The sequence below is a fragment of the Kogia breviceps genome, chromosome 1 (genome assembly GCF_026419965.1).
Source record: "Kogia breviceps isolate mKogBre1 chromosome 1, mKogBre1 haplotype 1, whole genome shotgun sequence".
NCBI classification, from domain to species: Eukaryota; Metazoa; Chordata; class Mammalia; order Artiodactyla; family Physeteridae; genus Kogia; species Kogia breviceps.
The window spans coordinates 169,752,725-169,769,646 of record NC_081310.1 but is presented as its reverse complement, the minus strand read 5'-3'; the positions used below and the strand labels follow the sequence as shown (position 1 = coordinate 169,769,646).

Sequence of the window (16,922 nt, the reverse complement as noted above, 5' to 3'; positions counted from 1 at the left end):
ATGGTTACTCTGCTTGGTGAGATTACAGGTAACAGTTATTTCGTATTTTGTGGCATTTTAGAAGTATAAGGAAAGCAATTAACGTAAGAACTTATTGAATACTAGGACGAACAACTACCTGACCGTGGTATTCTTTTAATGAAGCACTGGATTCCATTCCACTTTCAGTCTTTTCCACGTACATATTAAGTGAAAGTGGTATGGATTCTTTTACACCAATGTTGTTTCGACAAAAAAGAGATACAGATGTTTCCCTTTGTCAAGGGTTTCAAATCTCCCGGCGGAAACGTTCACACGTCTATGCCTGGCAGAGGGGAGCCGATTCTATTCAGTAGTCTTGGCGGGGATGGGAACACAGGCTTTGTTTCCTTCCGCAGGAGCAGGCTGCTTCACGCTGGGTTCGGGTCCCGAGCTGCGTGCAAACGGAGAATGATGGGACAGTATCCCGGGAGGAGCCGGCGAGCCGGCAGGCTGCCCCGCAGGACGCCGGGAACCGCGCGCGGAGACTGCTGCCGCGCAGGCGCACCGGCCGGGCTGCGCTACGTGGTGCATCTTGGCACTGCGCGGAGACCGGTCCGTCGCGGCGGGAGGGCTAGGGCGTGCGGCCCGAGCTGGTGAGAGGGGTGAGCCAGGGCTACCCCGGGTCTGGGGAGGGAACAAGCCGGGTAGCGCCGCCTCGGCCCCTCCCGCCGTCACCCGTGGCGCGCAGTGTGCCCCGCGCCCCAGAGTCGGGCTCAGACAAAGGCTGCGAGGGCAGGGCCGGGCGGTTCAGCCCTGGAGAAAATGTTTATCCTCTCCATTTCGGGAGGAGGAAACTGGATTAACGGGGTTACGGGATTTGCCTCAGCCGGCGAGGGAAGGAGTTGGGATTCAAAGCCAGATCCTTTTTGATTCCAAATCTCAGACTACTTGAAACCTAGTGCTATCTAAAACAAAGAATTGGGTTTTATTTATCCCTTTATGCTTCATGACCCAAGCACAGTGCTTTGGACCATATGGACTGTGTATATCCACGGTCTCCATGTATCTTTTGTAAACAATGTTCAGTGATTGGTGCAAATTCTACAATTCTGACCATGTGATTGAACTTTCCGGACCCTTTTGCTGACTCTGATGTTTTCTAACCAGCATGGCTAGGGGCCTGTAGACTTGGCGATTTAGAACAAACACCTGGAGCCTCCCGCTGCCTGTTGAGGAGACAGATGAGCGCAAGGATGGGAGGTGTTCCTTGAGAGCCTAGGGAGTAAAAGGGTCCAGACTCCGGATTTTGGTGCTGTATGTTCGCCGGGTTCCTGAGAGTGGAGGACACCTGTGCAACTGTGAAGCCTCCCTGCAGTTTCCTCATCAAAAGTGGACAAGCCCAGACAGGACTCTCTGCCCTGTGAGCTGAGCTACAGTTCGCCAAAAAGGAGCGCTGAAGTTATCATGCTTCAGAGACTCCTAATCACCCTGCCCATCGAGGCCAGCACCTGGGTGAAGTTGCACCATCCAAAGAAGGCCACGGAGGGGGCGCCCCCGTGGGAGGACGTGACTAAGATGTTTGAAGGAGAAGGTGAGAATAGACTGGTGGGTGGGAGGGAGGCAGAGCAGCATCGTCTAGGGTGGGAAGAAAAGTGGGCACCTGAGCAGAAGCATCTGCTTAGGTAAAAGGTCCCTGGAGTTCTTTTTTTTTTTGCGGTACGCAGGCCTCCCACTGTTGTGGCCTCTCCCGTTGTGGAGCACAGGCTCCGGACGCGCAGGCTCAGCGGCCATGGCTCACGGGCCCAGCCGCTCCGCGGCATGTGGGATCCTCCCGGACCGGGGCACGAACCCGTGTCCCCTGCATCGGCAGGCGGACTCTCAACCACTGCACCACCAGGGAAGCCCTGGAGTTCTTGATTATTGCTCCTGGCTTGGGGTTTTCCCAAGTAGTAGTGGTTAGTTCAGACTAAAACTAATATTTCAGTGTCATGGCTGTGTATGTTATTTCTTTTTATCTTCCCCATGGGTACGTGGGGCTGGGAGGACTTGCCTGATTTTCCTTATTTTACAGTGAGGAAATGTGAATCAAACGAATGACCTGTCCAGGTATTGGGTGGGTAGGTCAGAAGTAGAAGGCAGCAGGGAAGGTACCAGGTGAGACTGGAGTATCTTATGCTAGAATAGCAAGGAAGAGCTTAAAGACCAATGAACGTCTACCAGAAGGATGCAGAAGCCCGGTTCAAATTGGGGACAGTTTAAGTGTCCAGATTTTTTTTTTAAGGGCCTTTTATTTATTTATTATTTTATTTATTTTCTTTTCTTTTTTTTTTTTTTTTTTTGGAGAGAGAGAGAGATTATGAGGAGAGAGAGAGATTGTGAGGAGAGAGAGATTATGAGGAGAGAGAGAGATCATGAGGAGAGAGAGAGATCATGAGGAGAGAGAGAGAGGAATTATGAGGAGAGAGAGGGATTATGAGGAGAGAGAGAGATTATGAGGAGAGAGAGATTGTGAGGAGAGAGAGATTATGAGGAGAGATAGAGAGATTATGAGAAGAGAGAGAGATTGTGAGGAGGGAGAGAGATTATGAGGAGAGAGAGAGAGATTATGAGGAGAGATAGAGATTATGAGGAGAGATAGAGATTATGAGGAGAGAGTGAGATTGTGAGGAGAGTGATAGAGATTATGAGGAGAGAGAGAGATTGTGAGGAGAGAGATTATGAGGAGAGATAGAGAGATTATGAGGAGAGAGAGAGATTATGAGGAGAGAGAGAGAGATTATGAGGACAGAGAGAGATCATGAGGAGAGAGAGAGAGGAATTATGAGGAGAGAGAGAGATTATGAGGAGAGAGAGAGAGATTGTGAGGAGAGAGAGAGAGATTGTGAGGAGAGAGAGAGAGATTGTGAGGAGAGAGAGAGAGATTGTGAGGAGAGAGAGAGAGATTGTGAGGAGAGAGAGAGAGATCATGAGGAGAGAGAGAGAGGGATTATGAGGAGAGAGATTATGAGGAGAGAGAGAGGGATTATGAGGGGAGAGATTATGAGGAGAGAGAGGGATTATGAGGAGAGAGAGAGAGATTATGAGGAGAGAGAGATCATGAGGAGAGAGAGAGAAAATGAGGAGAGAGAGATTATGAGGAGAGAGTGAGATTGTGAGGACAGTGAGAGAGATTATGAGGAGAGAGAGAGATTGTGAGGAGGGAGAGATTATGAGGAGAGATAGAGAGATTATGAGGACAGAGAGATTATGAGGAGAGAGAGAGATTATGAGGAGAGAGAGAGATCATGAGGAGAGAGAGAGAGGAATTATGAGGAGAGAGAGAGATTATGAGGAGAGAGAGAGAGATTGTGAGGAGAGAGAGAGAGATTATGAGGAGAGAGAGATCATGAGGAGAGAGAGAGAGGGATTATGAGGAGAGAGATTATGAGGAGAGAGAGAGGGATTATGAGGGGAGAGATTATGAGGAGAGAGAGGGATTATGAGGAGAGAGAGATTGTGAGGAGAGAGAGATTATGAGGAGAGAGATTTTGAGGAGAGAGAGAGATTATGAGGAGAGAGAGATATTGTGAGGAGAGAGAGAGATTATGAGGAGAGAGAGAGAGATTATGAGGAGAGAGAGATCATGAGGAGAGAGAGAGAAAATGAGGAGAGAGAGAGATTATGAGGAGAGAGTGAGATTGTGAGGAGAGTGAGAGAGATTATGAGGAGAGAGAGAGATTGTGAGGAGAGAGAGAGATTATGAGGAGAGAGAGAGATCATGAGGAGAGAGAGGAATTATGAGGAGAAAGATTATGAGGAGAGAGAGAGGGATTATGAGGAGAGAGAGATTATGAGGAGAGAGAGAGGGATTATGAGGAGAGAGAGAGAGATTATGAGGAGAGAGAGAGAGGAATTATGAGGAGAGAGAGAGATTATGAGGAGAGAGAGAGAGATTAGGAGGAGAGAGAGATCATGAGGAGAGAGAGAAAATGAGGAGAGAGAGATTATGAGGAGAGAGTGAGATTGTGAGGAGAGTGAGAGAGATTATGAGGAGAGAGAGAGATTGTGAGGAGAGAGAGATTATGAGGAGAGATAGAGAGATTATGAGGACAGAGAGATTATGAGGAGAGAGAGAGATTATGAGGAGAGAGAGAGATCATGAGGAGAGAGAGAGAGGAATTATGAGGAGTGAGAGAGATTATGAGGAGAGAGAGAGAGAGATTGTGAGGAGAGAGAGTGAGATTGTGAGGAGAGTGAGAGAGATTATGAGGAGAGAGAGATTGTGAGGAGAGAGAGATTATGAGGAGAGAGAGAGAGGGATTATGAGGAGAGAGATTATGAGGAGAGAGAGAGGGATTATGAGGGGAGAGAGGGATTATGAGGAGAGAGAGAGATTGTGAGGAGAGAGATTTTGAGGAGAGAGAGAGATTATGAAGAGAGAGATTTTGAGGAGAGAGAGATTATGAGGACAGAGAGATTATGAGGAGAGAGAGAGATTATGAGGAGAGAGAGAGATTGTGAGGAGAGAGAGAGAGATTATGAGGAGAGATAGAGAGATTATGAGGACAGAGAGATTATGAGGAGAGAGAGAGATTATGAGGAGAGAGAGATTATGAGGAGAGAGAGATCATGAGGAGAGAGAGAGGTATTATGAGGAGAGAGATTAAGAGGAGAGAGATTATGAGGAGAGAGATTATGAGGAGAGAGAGAGATTGTGAGGAGAGAGAGAGATTGTGAGGAGAGAGAGAGAGATTATGAGGAGAGATAGAGAGATTATGAGGACAGAGAGATTATGAGGAGAGAGAGATATTGTGAGGAGAGAGAGAGATTATGAGGAGAGAGAGAGAGATTATGAGGAGAGAGAGATCATGAGGAGAGAGAGAGAAAATGAGGAGAGAGAGAGATTATGAGGAGAGAGTGAGATTGTGAGGAGAGTGAGAGAGATTATGAGGAGAGAGAGAGATTGTGAGGAGAGAGAGAGATTATGAGGAGAGCGAGAGATCATGAGGAGAGAGAGGAATTATGAGGAGAGAGATTATGAGGAGAGAGAGAGGGATTATGAGGAGAGAGAGATTATGAGGAGAGAGAGAGGGATTATGAGGAGAGAGAGAGAGATTATGAGGAGAGAGAGATTATGAGGAGAGAGAGATCATGAGGAGAGAGAGAGAGGAATTATGAGGAGAGAGAGAGATTATGAGGAGAGAGAGAGAGATTATGAGGAGAGAGAGATCATGAGGAGAGAGAGAAAATGAGGAGAGAGAGATTATGAGGAGAGAGTGAGATTGTGAGGAGAGTGAGAGAGATTATGAGGAGAGAGAGAGATTGTGAGGAGAGAGAGATTATGAGGAGAGATAGAGAGATTATGAGGACAGAGAGATTATGAGGAGAGAGAGAGATTATGAGGAGAGAGAGAGATCATGAGGAGAGAGAGAGAGGAATTATGAGGAGTGAGAGAGATTATGAGGAGAGAGAGAGAGAGATTGTGAGGAGAGAGAGTGAGATTGTGAGGAGAGTGAGAGAGATTATGAGGAGAGAGAGATCATGAGGAGAGAGAGAGAGGGATTATGAGGAGAGAGATTATGAGGAGAGAGAGAGGGATTATGAGGGGAGAGATTATGAGGAGAGAGAGAGGGATTATGAGGGGAGAGATTATGAGGAGAGAGAGGGATTATGAGGAGAGAGAGAGAGATTGTGAGGAGAGAGAGATTATGAGGAGAGAGATTTTGAGGAGAGAGAGATTATGAGGAGAGAGAGAGATTGTGAGGAGAGAGAGATTATGAGGAGAGAGAGAGAGATTATGTGGAGAGAGAGATCATGAGGAGAGAGAGAGAAAATGAGGAGAGAGAGATTATGAGGAGAGAGTGAGATTGTGAGGAGAGTGAGAGAGATTGTGAGGAGAGAGAGAGATTATGAGGAGAGAGAGAGATCATGAGGAGAGAGAGAGAGGAATTATGAGGAGAGAGATTATGAGGAGAGAGAGAGGGATTATGAGGAGAGAGAGATCATGAGGAGAGAGAGAGAGGGATTATGAGGAGAGAGATTAAGAGGAGAGAGATTATGAGGAGAGAGAGATTATGAGGAGAGAGATTATAAGGAGAGAGAGAGATTGTGAGGAGAGAGAGAGAGATTATGAGGAGAGATAGAGAGATTATGAGGACAGAGAGATTATGAGGAGAGAGAGAGATTATGAGGAGAGAGAGAGATTATGAGGAGAGAGAGAGAGGAATTATGAGGAGTGAGAGAGATTATGAGGAGAGAGAGAGAGAGATTGTGAGGAGAGAGAGTGAGATTGTGAGGAGAGTGAGAGAGATTATGAGGAGAGAGAGATCATGAGGAGAGAGAGATTATGAGGAGAGAGTGAGATTGTGAGGAGAGTGAGAGAGATTATGAGGAGAGAGAGAGATTGTGAGGAGAGAGAGAGAGATTATGAGGAGAGATAGAGAGATTATGAGGACAGAGAAATTATGAGTAGAGAGAGAGATTATGAGGAGAGAGAGAGATCATGAGGAGAGAGAGAGAGGAATTATGAGGAGTGAGAGAGATTATGAGGAGAGAGAGAGAGAGATTGTGAGGAGAGAGAGTGAGATTGTGAGGAGAGTGAGAGAGATTATGAGGAGAGAGAGATCATGAGGAGAGAGAGAGAGGGATTATGAGGAGAGAGATTATGAGGAGAGAGAGAGGGATTATGAGGGGAGAGATTATGAGGAGAGAGAGGGATTATGAGGAGAGAGAGAGAGATTGTGAGGAGAGAGAGATTATGAGGAGAGAGATTTTGAGGAGAGAGAGATTATGAGGAGAGAGAGAGATTGTGAGGGAGATTATGAGGAGAGAGAGAGATTGTGAGGAGAGAGAGAGATTATGAGGAGAGAGAGAGAGATTATGTGGAGAGAGAGATCATGAGGAGAGAGAGAGAAAATGAGGAGAGAGAGATTATGAGGAGAGAGTGAGATTGTGAGGAGAGTGAGAGAGATTGTGAGGAGAGAGAGAGATTATGAGGAGAGAGAGAGATCATGAGGAGAGAGAGAGAGGAATTATGAGGAGAGAGATTATGAGGAGAGAGAGAGGGATTATGAGGAGAGAGAGATTATGAGGAGAGAGAGAGGGATTATGAGGAGAGAGAGATTATGAGGAGAGAGAGAGGGATTATGAGGAGAGAGAGATTATGAGGAGAGAGATTATGAGGAGAGAGAGAGATTGTGAGGAGAGAGAGAGAGATTATGAGGAGAGATAGAGAGATTATGAGGAGAGAGAGAGATTATGAGGAGAGAGAGATTATGAGGAGAGAGAGATCATGAGGAGAGAGAGAGGTATTATGAGGAGAGAGATTAAGAGGAGAGAGATTATGAGGAGAGAGATTATGAGGAGAGAGAGAGATTGTGAGGAGAGAGAGAGAGATTATGAGGAGAGATAGAGAGATTATGAGGACAGAGAGATTATGAGGAGAGAGAGAGACCATGAGGAGAGAGAGAGAGGAATTATGAGGAGAGAGAGAGATCATGAGGAGAGAGAGAGATTATGAGGAGAGAGAGAGAGATTGTGAGGAGAGAGAGTGAGATTGTGAGGAGAGTGAGAGAGATTATGAGGAGAGAGAGATTGTGAGGAGAGAGAGATTATGAGGAGAGAGAGAGAGGGATTATGAGGAGAGAGATTATGAGGAGAGAGAGAGGGATTATGAGGGGAGAGATTATGAGGAGAGAGAGGGATTATGAGGAGAGAGAGAGATTGTGAGGAGAGAGATTTTGAGGAGAGAGAGAGATTATGAAGAGAGAGATTTTGAGGAGAGAGAGATTATGAGGACAGGGAGATTATGAGGAGAGAGAGAGATTATGAGGAGAGAGAGAGAGATTATGAGGAGAGAGAGAGACCATGAGGAGAGAGAGAGATTGTGAGGAGAGAGAGAGAGATTATGAGGAGAGATAGAGAGATTATGAGGACAGAGAGATTATGAGGAGAGAGAGAGATTATGAGGAGAGAGAGATTATGAGGAGAGAGAGATCATGAGGAGAGAGAGAGGTATTATGAGGAGAGAGATTAAGAGGAGAGAGATTATGAGGAGAGAGATTATGAGGAGAGAGAGAGATTGTGAGGAGAGAGAGAGAGATTATGAGGAGAGATAGAGAGATTATGAGGACAGAGAGATTATGAGGAGAGAGAGATATTGTGAGGAGAGAGAGAGATTATGAGGAGAGAGAGAGAGATTATGAGGAGAGAGAGATCATGAGGAGAGAGAGAGAAAATGAGGAGAGAGAGAGATTATGAGGAGAGAGTGAGATTGTGAGGAGAGTGAGAGAGATTATGAGGAGAGAGAGAGATTGGGAGGAGAGAGAGAGATTATGAGGAGAGAGAGAGATCATGAGGAGAGAGAGGAATTATGAGGAGAGAGATTATGAGGAGAGAGAGAGGGATTATGAGGAGAGAGAGATTATGAGGAGAGAGAGAGGGATTATGAGGAGAGAGAGAGAGATTATGAGGAGAGAGAGATTATGAGGAGAGAGAGATCATGAGGAGAGAGAGAGAGGAATTATGAGGAGAGAGAGAGATTATGAGGAGAGAGAGAGAGATTATGAGGAGAGAGAGATCATGAGGAGAGAGAGAAAATGAGGAGAGAGAGATTATGAGGAGAGAGTGAGATTGTGAGGAGAGTGAGAGAGATTATGAGGAGAGAGAGAGATTGTGAGGAGAGAGAGATTATGAGGAGAGATAGAGAGATTATGAGGACAGAGAGATTATGAGGAGAGAGAGAGATTATGAGGAGAGAGAGAGATCATGAGGAGAGAGAGAGAGGAATTATGAGGAGTGAGAGAGATTATGAGGAGAGAGAGAGAGAGATTGTGAGGAGAGAGAGTGAGATTGTGAGGAGAGTGAGAGAGATTATGAGGAGAGAGAGATCATGAGGAGAGAGAGAGAGGGATTATGAGGAGAGAGATTATGAGGAGAGAGAGAGGGATTATGAGGGGAGAGATTATGAGGAGAGAGAGAGGGATTATGAGGGGAGAGATTATGAGGAGAGAGAGGGATTATGAGGAGAGAGAGAGAGATTGTGAGGAGAGAGAGATTATGAGGAGAGAGATTTTGAGGAGAGAGAGATTATGAGGAGAGAGAGAGATTGTGAGGGAGATTATGAGGAGAGAGAGAGATTGTGAGGAGAGAGAGTTTATGAGGAGAGAGAGAGAGATTATGTGGAGAGAGAGATCATGAGGAGAGAGAGAGAAAATGAGGAGAGAGAGATTATGAGGAGAGAGTGAGATTGTGAGGAGAGTGAGAGAGATTGTGAGGAGAGAGAGAGATTATGAGGAGAGAGAGAGATCATGAGGAGAGAGAGAGAGGAATTATGAGGAGAGAGATTATGAGGAGAGAGAGAGGGATTATGAGGAGAGAGAGATTATGAGGAGAGAGAGAGGGATTATGAGGAGAGAGAGATTATGAGGAGAGAGAGAGGGATTATGAGGAGAGAGATTAAGAGGAGAGAGATTATGAGGAGAGAGAGATTATGAGGAGAGAGATTATGAGGAGAGAGAGAGATTGTGAGGAGAGAGAGAGAGATTATGAGGAGAGATAGAGAGATTATGAGGACAGAGAGATTATGAGGAGAGAGAGAGATTATGAGGAGAGAGAGATTATGAGGAGAGAGAGATCATGAGGAGAGAGAGAGGTATTATGAGGAGAGAGATTAAGAGGAGAGAGATTATGAGGAGAGAGATTATGAGGAGAGAGAGAGATTGTGAGGAGAGAGAGAGAGATTATGAGGAGAGATAGAGAGATTATGAGGACAGAGAGATTATGAGGAGAGAGAGAGAGATTATGAGGAGAGAGAGATTATGAGGAGAGAGAGATCATGAGGAGAGAGAGAGAGGAATTATGAGGAGAGAGAGAGATTATGAGGAGAGAGAGAGAGATTATGAGGAGAGAGAGATCATGAGGAGAGAGAGAAAATGAGGAGAGAGAGATTATGAGGAGAGAGTGAGATTGTGAGGAGAGTGAGAGAGATTATGAGGAGAGAGAGAGATTGTGAGGAGAGAGAGATTATGAGGAGAGATAGAGAGATTATGAGGACAGAGAGATTATGAGGAGAGAGAGATTATGAGGAGAGAGAGATCATGAGGAGAGAGAGAGGTATTATGAGGAGAGAGATTAAGAGGAGAGAGATTATGAGGAGAGAGATTATGAGGAGAGAGAGAGATTGTGAGGAGAGAGAGAGAGATTATGAGGAGAGATAGAGAGATTATGAGGACAGAGAGATTATGAGGAGAGAGAGAGACCATGAGGAGAGAGAGAGAGGAATTATGAGGAGAGAGAGAGATCATGAGGAGAGAGAGAGATTATGAGGAGAGAGAGAGAGATTGTGAGGAGAGAGAGTGGGATTGTGAGGAGAGTGAGAGAGATTATGAGGAGAGAGAGATTGTGAGGAGAGAGAGATTATGAGGAGAGAGAGAGAGGGATTATGAGGAGAGAGATTATGAGGAGAGAGAGAGGGATTATGAGGGGAGAGATTATGAGGAGAGAGAGGAATTATGAGGAGTGAGAGAGATTATGAGGAGAGAGAGAGAGAGATTGTGAGGAGAGAGAGTGAGATTGTGAGGAGAGTGAGAGAGATTATGAGGAGAGAGAGATCATGAGGAGAGAGAGAGAGGGATTATGAGGAGAGAGATTATGAGAGAGAGAGAGGGATTATGAGGGGAGAGATTATGAGGAGAGAGAGGGATTATGAGGAGAGAGAGAGAGATTGTGAGGAGAGAGAGATTATGAGGAGAGAGATTTTGAGGAGAGAGAGATTATGAGGAGAGAGAGAGATTGTGAGGGAGATTATGAGGAGAGAGAGAGATTGTGAGGAGAGAGAGAGATTATGAGGAGAGAGAGAGAGATTATGTGGAGAGAGAGATCATGAGGAGAGAGAGAGAAAATGAGGAGAGAGAGATTATGAGGAGAGAGTGAGATTGTGAGGAGAGTGAGAGAGATTATGAGGAGAGTGAGAGAGATTATGAGGAGAGAGAGAGATTGTGAGGAGAGAGAGATTATGAGGAGAGATAGAGAGATTATGAGGACAGAGAGATTATGAGGAGAGAGAGAGATTATGAGGAGAGAGAGAGATCATGAGGAGAGAGAGAGAGGAATTATGAGGAGTGAGAGAGATTATGAGGAGAGAGAGAGAGAGATTGTGAGGAGAGAGAGTGAGATTGTGAGGAGAGTGAGAGAGATTATGAGGAGAGAGAGATCATGAGGAGAGAGAGAGAGGGATTATGAGGAGAGAGATTATGAGGAGAGAGAGAGGGATTATGAGGGGAGAGATTATGAGGAGAGAGAGGGATTATGAGGAGAGAGAGAGAGATTGTGAGGAGAGAGAGATTATGAGGAGAGAGATTTTGAGGAGAGAGAGATTATGAGGAGAGAGAGAGATTGTGAGGGAGATTATGAGGAGAGAGAGAGATTGTGAGGAGAGAGAGAGATTATGAGGAGAGAGAGAGAGATTATGTGGAGAGAGTGAGAGATTATGAGGAGAGAGAGAGATTGTGAGGAGAGAGAGATTATGAGGAGAGATAGAGAGATTATGAGGACAGAGAGATTATGAGGAGAGAGAGAGATTATGAGGAGAGAGAGATTATGAGGAGAGAGAGATCATGAGGAGAGAGAGAGGTATTAGGAGAGAGATTAAGAGGAGAGAGATTATGAGGAGAGAGATTATGAGGAGAGAGAGAGATTGTGAGGAGAGAGAGAGAGATTATGAGGAGAGATAGAGAGATTATGAGGACAGAGAGATTATGAGGAGAGAGAGAGACCATGAGGAGAGAGAGAGAGGAATTATTAGGAGAGAGAGAGATCATGAGGAGAGAGAGAGATTATGAGGAGAGAGAGAGAGATTGTGAGGAGAGAGAGTGAGATTGTGAGGAGAGTGAGAGAGATTATGAGGAGAGAGAGATTGTGAGGAGAGAGAGATTATGAGGAGAGAGAGAGAGGGATTATGAGGAGAGAGATTATGAGGAGAGAGAGAGGGATTATGAGGGGAGAGATTATGAGGAGAGAGAGGGATTATGAGGAGAGAGAGAGATTGTGAGGAGAGAGATTTTGAGGAGAGAGAGAGATTATGAAGAGAGAGATTTTGAGGAGAGAGAGATTATGAGGAGAGAGAGAGATTATGAGGAGAGAGAGAGAGATTATGAGGAGAGAGAGAGACCATGAGGAGAGAGAGAGATTGTGAGGAGAGAGAGAGAGATTATGAGGAGAGATAGAGAGATTATGAGGACAGAGAGATTATGAGGAGAGAGAGAGATTATGAGGAGAGAGAGAGATTATGAGGAGAGAGAGATCATGAGGAGAGAGAGAGGTATTATGAGGAGAGAGATTAAGAGGAGAGAGATTATGAGGAGAGAGATTATGAGGAGAGAGAGAGATTGTGAGGAGAGAGAGAGAGATTATGAGGAGAGATAGAGAGATTATGAGGACAGAGAGATTATGAGGAGAGAGAGAGACCATGAGGAGAGAGAGAGAGGAATTATGAGGAGAGAGAGAGATCATGAGGAGAGAGAGAGATTATGAGGAGAGAGAGAGAGATTGTGAGGAGAGAGAGTGAGATTGTGAGGAGAGTGAGAGAGATTATGAGGAGAGAGAGATTGTGAGGAGAGAGAGATTATGAGGAGAGAGAGAGAGGGATTATGAGGAGAGAGATTATGAGGAGAGAGAGAGGGATTATGAGGGGAGAGATTATGAGGAGAGAGAGGAATTATGAGGAGTGAGAGAGATTATGAGGAGAGAGAGAGAGAGATTGTGAGGAGAGAGAGTGAGATTGTGAGGAGAGTGAGAGAGATTATGAGGAGAGAGAGATCATGAGGAGAGAGAGAGAGGGATTATGAGGAGAGAGATTATGAGGAGAGAGAGAGGGATTATGAGGGGAGAGATTATGAGGAGAGAGAGGGATTATGAGGAGAGAGAGAGAGATTGTGAGGAGAGAGAGATTATGAGGAGAGAGATTTTGAGGAGAGAGAGATTATGAGGAGAGAGAGAGATTGTGAGGGAGATTATGAGGAGAGAGAGAGATTGTGAGGAGAGAGAGAGATTATGAGGAGAGAGAGAGAGATTATGTGGAGAGAGAGATCATGAGGAGAGAGAGAGAAAATGAGGAGAGAGAGATTATGAGGAGAGAGTGAGATTGTGAGGAGAGTGAGAGAGATTATGAGGAGAGTGAGAGAGATTATGAGGAGAGAGAGAGATTGTGAGGAGAGAGAGATTATGAGGAGAGATAGAGAGATTATGAGGACAGAGAGATTATGAGGAGAGAGAGAGATTATGAGGAGAGAGAGAGATCATGAGGAGAGAGAGAGAGGAATTATGAGGAGTGAGAGAGATTATGAGGAGAGAGAGAGAGAGATTGTGAGGAGAGAGAGTGAGATTGTGAGGAGAGTGAGAGAGATTATGAGGAGAGAGAGATCATGAGGAGAGAGAGAGAGGGATTATGAGGAGAGAGATTATGAGGAGAGAGAGAGGGATTATGAGGGGAGAGATTATGAGGAGAGAGAGGGATTATGAGGAGAGAGAGAGAGATTGTGAGGAGAGAGAGATTATGAGGAGAGAGATTTTGAGGAGAGAGAGAGATTATGAGGAGAGAGAGAGATTGTGAGGGAGATTATGAGGAGAGAGAGAGATTGTGAGGAGAGAGAGAGAGGAATTATGAGGAGAGAGAGAGATTATGTGGAGAGAGAGATCATGAGGAGAGAGAGAGAAAATGAGGAGAGAGAGATTATGAGGAGAGAGAGATCATGAGGAGAGAGAGAGAGGGATTATGAGGAGAGAGATTATGAGGAGAGAGAGAGGGATTATGAGGGGAGAGATTATGAGGAGAGAGAGGGATTATGAGGAGAGAGAGAGAGATTGTGAGGAGAGAGAGATTATGAGGAGAGAGATTTTGAGGAGAGAGAGAGATTATGAGGAGAGAGAGAGATTGTGAGGAGAGAGAGAGATTATGAGGAGAGAGAGATCATGAGGAGAGAGGAATTATGAGGAGAGAGATTATGAGGAGAGAGAGAGGGATTATGAGGAGAGAGAGATTATGAGGAGAGAGAGAGGGATTATGAGGAGAGAGAGATTATGAGGAGAGAGATTATGAGGAGAGAGAGAGATTGTGAGGAGAGAGAGAGAGATTATGAGGAGAGATAGAGAGATTATGAGGACAGAGAGATTATGAGGAGAGAGAGAGATTATGAGGAGAGAGAGATTATGAGGAGAGAGAGAGATCATGAGGAGAGAGAGAGAGGAATTTTGAGGAGAGAGAGATTATGAGGAGAGAGAGAGAGATTGTGAGGAGAGAGAGTGAGATTGTGAGGAGAGTGAGAGAGATTATGAGGAGAGAGAGATCGTGAGGAGAGAGAGATTATGAGGAGAGAGAGATCATGAGCAGAGAGAGAGAGGAATTATGAGGAGAGGGATTATGAGGAGAGAGAGAGGGATTATGAGGAGAGAGAGAGGGATTATGAGGAGAGAGATTATGAGGAGAGAGAGAGAGGTTGTGGGGAGAGAGAGATTATGAGGAGAGAGATTTTGAGGAGAGAGAGAGATTATGAGGAGAGAGAGAGATTGTGAGGAGAGTGAGAGAGATTATGAGGAGAGAGAGAGAGATTGTGAGGAGACAGAGAGATTATGAGGAGAGAGAGATCATGAGGAGAGAGAGAGAGGAATTATGAGGAAGGAGATTATGAGGAGAGAGAGAGGGATTATGAGGAGAGAGAGATTATGAGGAGAGAGAGGGATTATGAGGAGAGAGATTATGAGGAGAGAGAGATCATGAGGAGAGAGAAATTATGAGGAGAGAGAGATTATGAGGAGAGAGAGAGATTGTGAGGAGAGAGAGATTATGAGGTGAGAGAGAGATTATGAGGACAGAGGGATTATGAGGAGAGAGAGAGATTATGAGGAGAGAGATTATGAGGAGAGAGAGATTATGAGGAGAGAGATTATGAGGAGAGATAGAGATTATTAGGAGAGAGAGTGATAGAGATTATGAGGAGAGAGAGAGAGATTGTGAGGAGAGAGAGAGATCATGAGGAGAGAGAGATTATGAGGAGAGAGAGAGGGATTATGAGGAGAGAGAGAGATTATGAGGAGAGAGAGTGAGATTGTGAGGAGAGTGAGAGAGATTATGAGGAGAGAGAGATCATGAGGAGAGAGAGAGGGGGATTATGAGGAGAGAGATTATGAGGAGAGAGAGAGGGATTATGAGGGGAGAGATTATGAGGAGAGAGAGGGATTATGAGGAAAGAGAGAGAGATTGTGAGGAGAGAGAGATTATGAGGAGAGAGATTTTGAGGAGAGAGAGAGATTATGAGGAGAGAGAGAGATTGTGAGGAGAGAGAGAGATTATGAGGAGAGAGATTATGAGGAGAGAGAGAGGGATTATGAGGAGAGAGAGATTATGAGGAGAGAGAGAGGGATTATGAGGAGAGAGAGATCATGAGGAGAGAGAGAGAAAATGAGGAGAGAGAGATTATGAGGAGAGAGTGAGATTGTGAGGAGAGTGAGAGAGATTATGAGGAGAGAGAGAGATTGTGAGGAGAGAGAGAGATCATGAGGAGAGAGGAATTATGAGGAGAGAGATTATGAGGAGAGAGAGAGGGATTATGAGGAGAGAGAGATTATGAGGAGAGAGAGAGGGATTATGAGGAGAGAGATTAAGAGGAGAGAGATTATGAGGAGAGAGAGATTATGAGGAGAGAGATTATGAGGAGAGAGAGAGATTGTGAGGAGAGAGAGAGAGATTATGAGGAGAGATAGAGAGATTGTGAGGAGAGAGATTTTGAGGAGAGAGAGAGATTATGAAGAGAGAGATTTTGAGGAGAGAGAGAGATTATGAGGAGAGAGAGAGATTATGAGGACAGAGAGATTATGAGGAGAGAGAGAGATTATGAGGAGAGAGAGAGATTATGAGTAGAGAGAGAGAGATCATGAGGAGAGAGAGAGAGGAATTATGAGGAGAGAGAGAGATTATGAGGAGAGAGAGAGAGATTGTGAGGAGAGAGAGTGAGATTGTGAGGAGAGTGAGAGAGATTATGAGGAGAGAGAGATTGTGAGGAGAGAGAGATTATGAGGAGAGAGAGATCATGAGGAGAGAGAGAGAGGGATTATGAGGAGAGAGATTATGAGGAGAGAGAGAGGGATTATGAGGGGAGAGATTTTGAGGAGAGAGAGGGATTATGAGGAGAGAGAGAGATTGTGAGGAGAGAGAGATTATGAGGAGAGAGATTTTGAGGAGAGAGAGGGATTATGAGGAGAGAGAGAGAGATTGTGAGGAGAGAGAGAGATTATGAGGAGAGAGAGATTGTGAGGAGGGAGAGAGAGATTATGAGGAGAGAGAGAGAGATTATGAGGAGAGATAGAGATTATGAGGAGAGAGTGAGATTGTGAGGAGAGTGATAGAGATTATGAGGAGAGAGAGAGATTGTGAGGAGAGAGAGATTATGAGGAGAGATAGAGATTGTGAGGAGAGAGAGATTATGAGGAGAGATAGAGAGATTATGAGGACAGAGATTATGAGGAGAGAGAGAGATTATGAGGAGAGAGAGAGATCATGAGGAGAGAGAGAGAGGAATTATGAGGAGAGAGAGAGATTATGAGGAGAGAGAGAGATTGTGAGGAGAGAGAGTGAGATTGTGAGGAGAGTGAGAGAGATTATGAGGAGAGAGAGATCATGAGGAGAGAGAGAGAGGGATTATGAGGAGAGAGATTATGAGGAGAGAGAGAGGGATTATGAGGGGAGAGATTATGAGGAGAGAGAGGGATTATGAGGAGAGAGAGAAAGATTGTGAGGAGAGAGAGATTATGAGGAGAGAGATTTTGAGGAGAGAGAGAGATTATGAGGAGAGAGAGAGATTGTGAGGAGAGAGAGAGATTATGAGGAGAGAGAGATCATGAGGAGAGAGGAATTATGAGGAGAGAGATTATGAGGAGAGAGAGAGGGATTATGAGGAGAGAGAGATTATGAGGAGAGAGAGAGGGATTAT

The 16,922-nt window shown here is 45.1% G+C and overlaps 1 protein-coding gene across 2 annotated transcripts in view; it reads left to right on the top strand.

Annotated features, from left to right (window-relative positions):
- The first annotated feature begins 425 nt into the window (after nt 1–425).
- Nucleotides 426–16,922, top strand: part of ZFP69B (ZFP69 zinc finger protein B) — a 30,262-nt gene continuing 13,765 nt past the window's right edge. The window contains exons 1-2 of one of the 2 annotated variants that reach the window (XM_067010500.1): nt 426–623; nt 1,129–1,552. In XM_067010500.1, coding sequence (XP_066866601.1) covers nt 1,426–1,552 — 127 coding nt within the window. In that variant the 5' untranslated portion in view covers nt 426–623; nt 1,129–1,425. The remainder of the gene's footprint in view (nt 624–1,128; nt 1,553–16,922) is intronic. The other variant, XM_067010490.1, reaches the window with a different exon arrangement.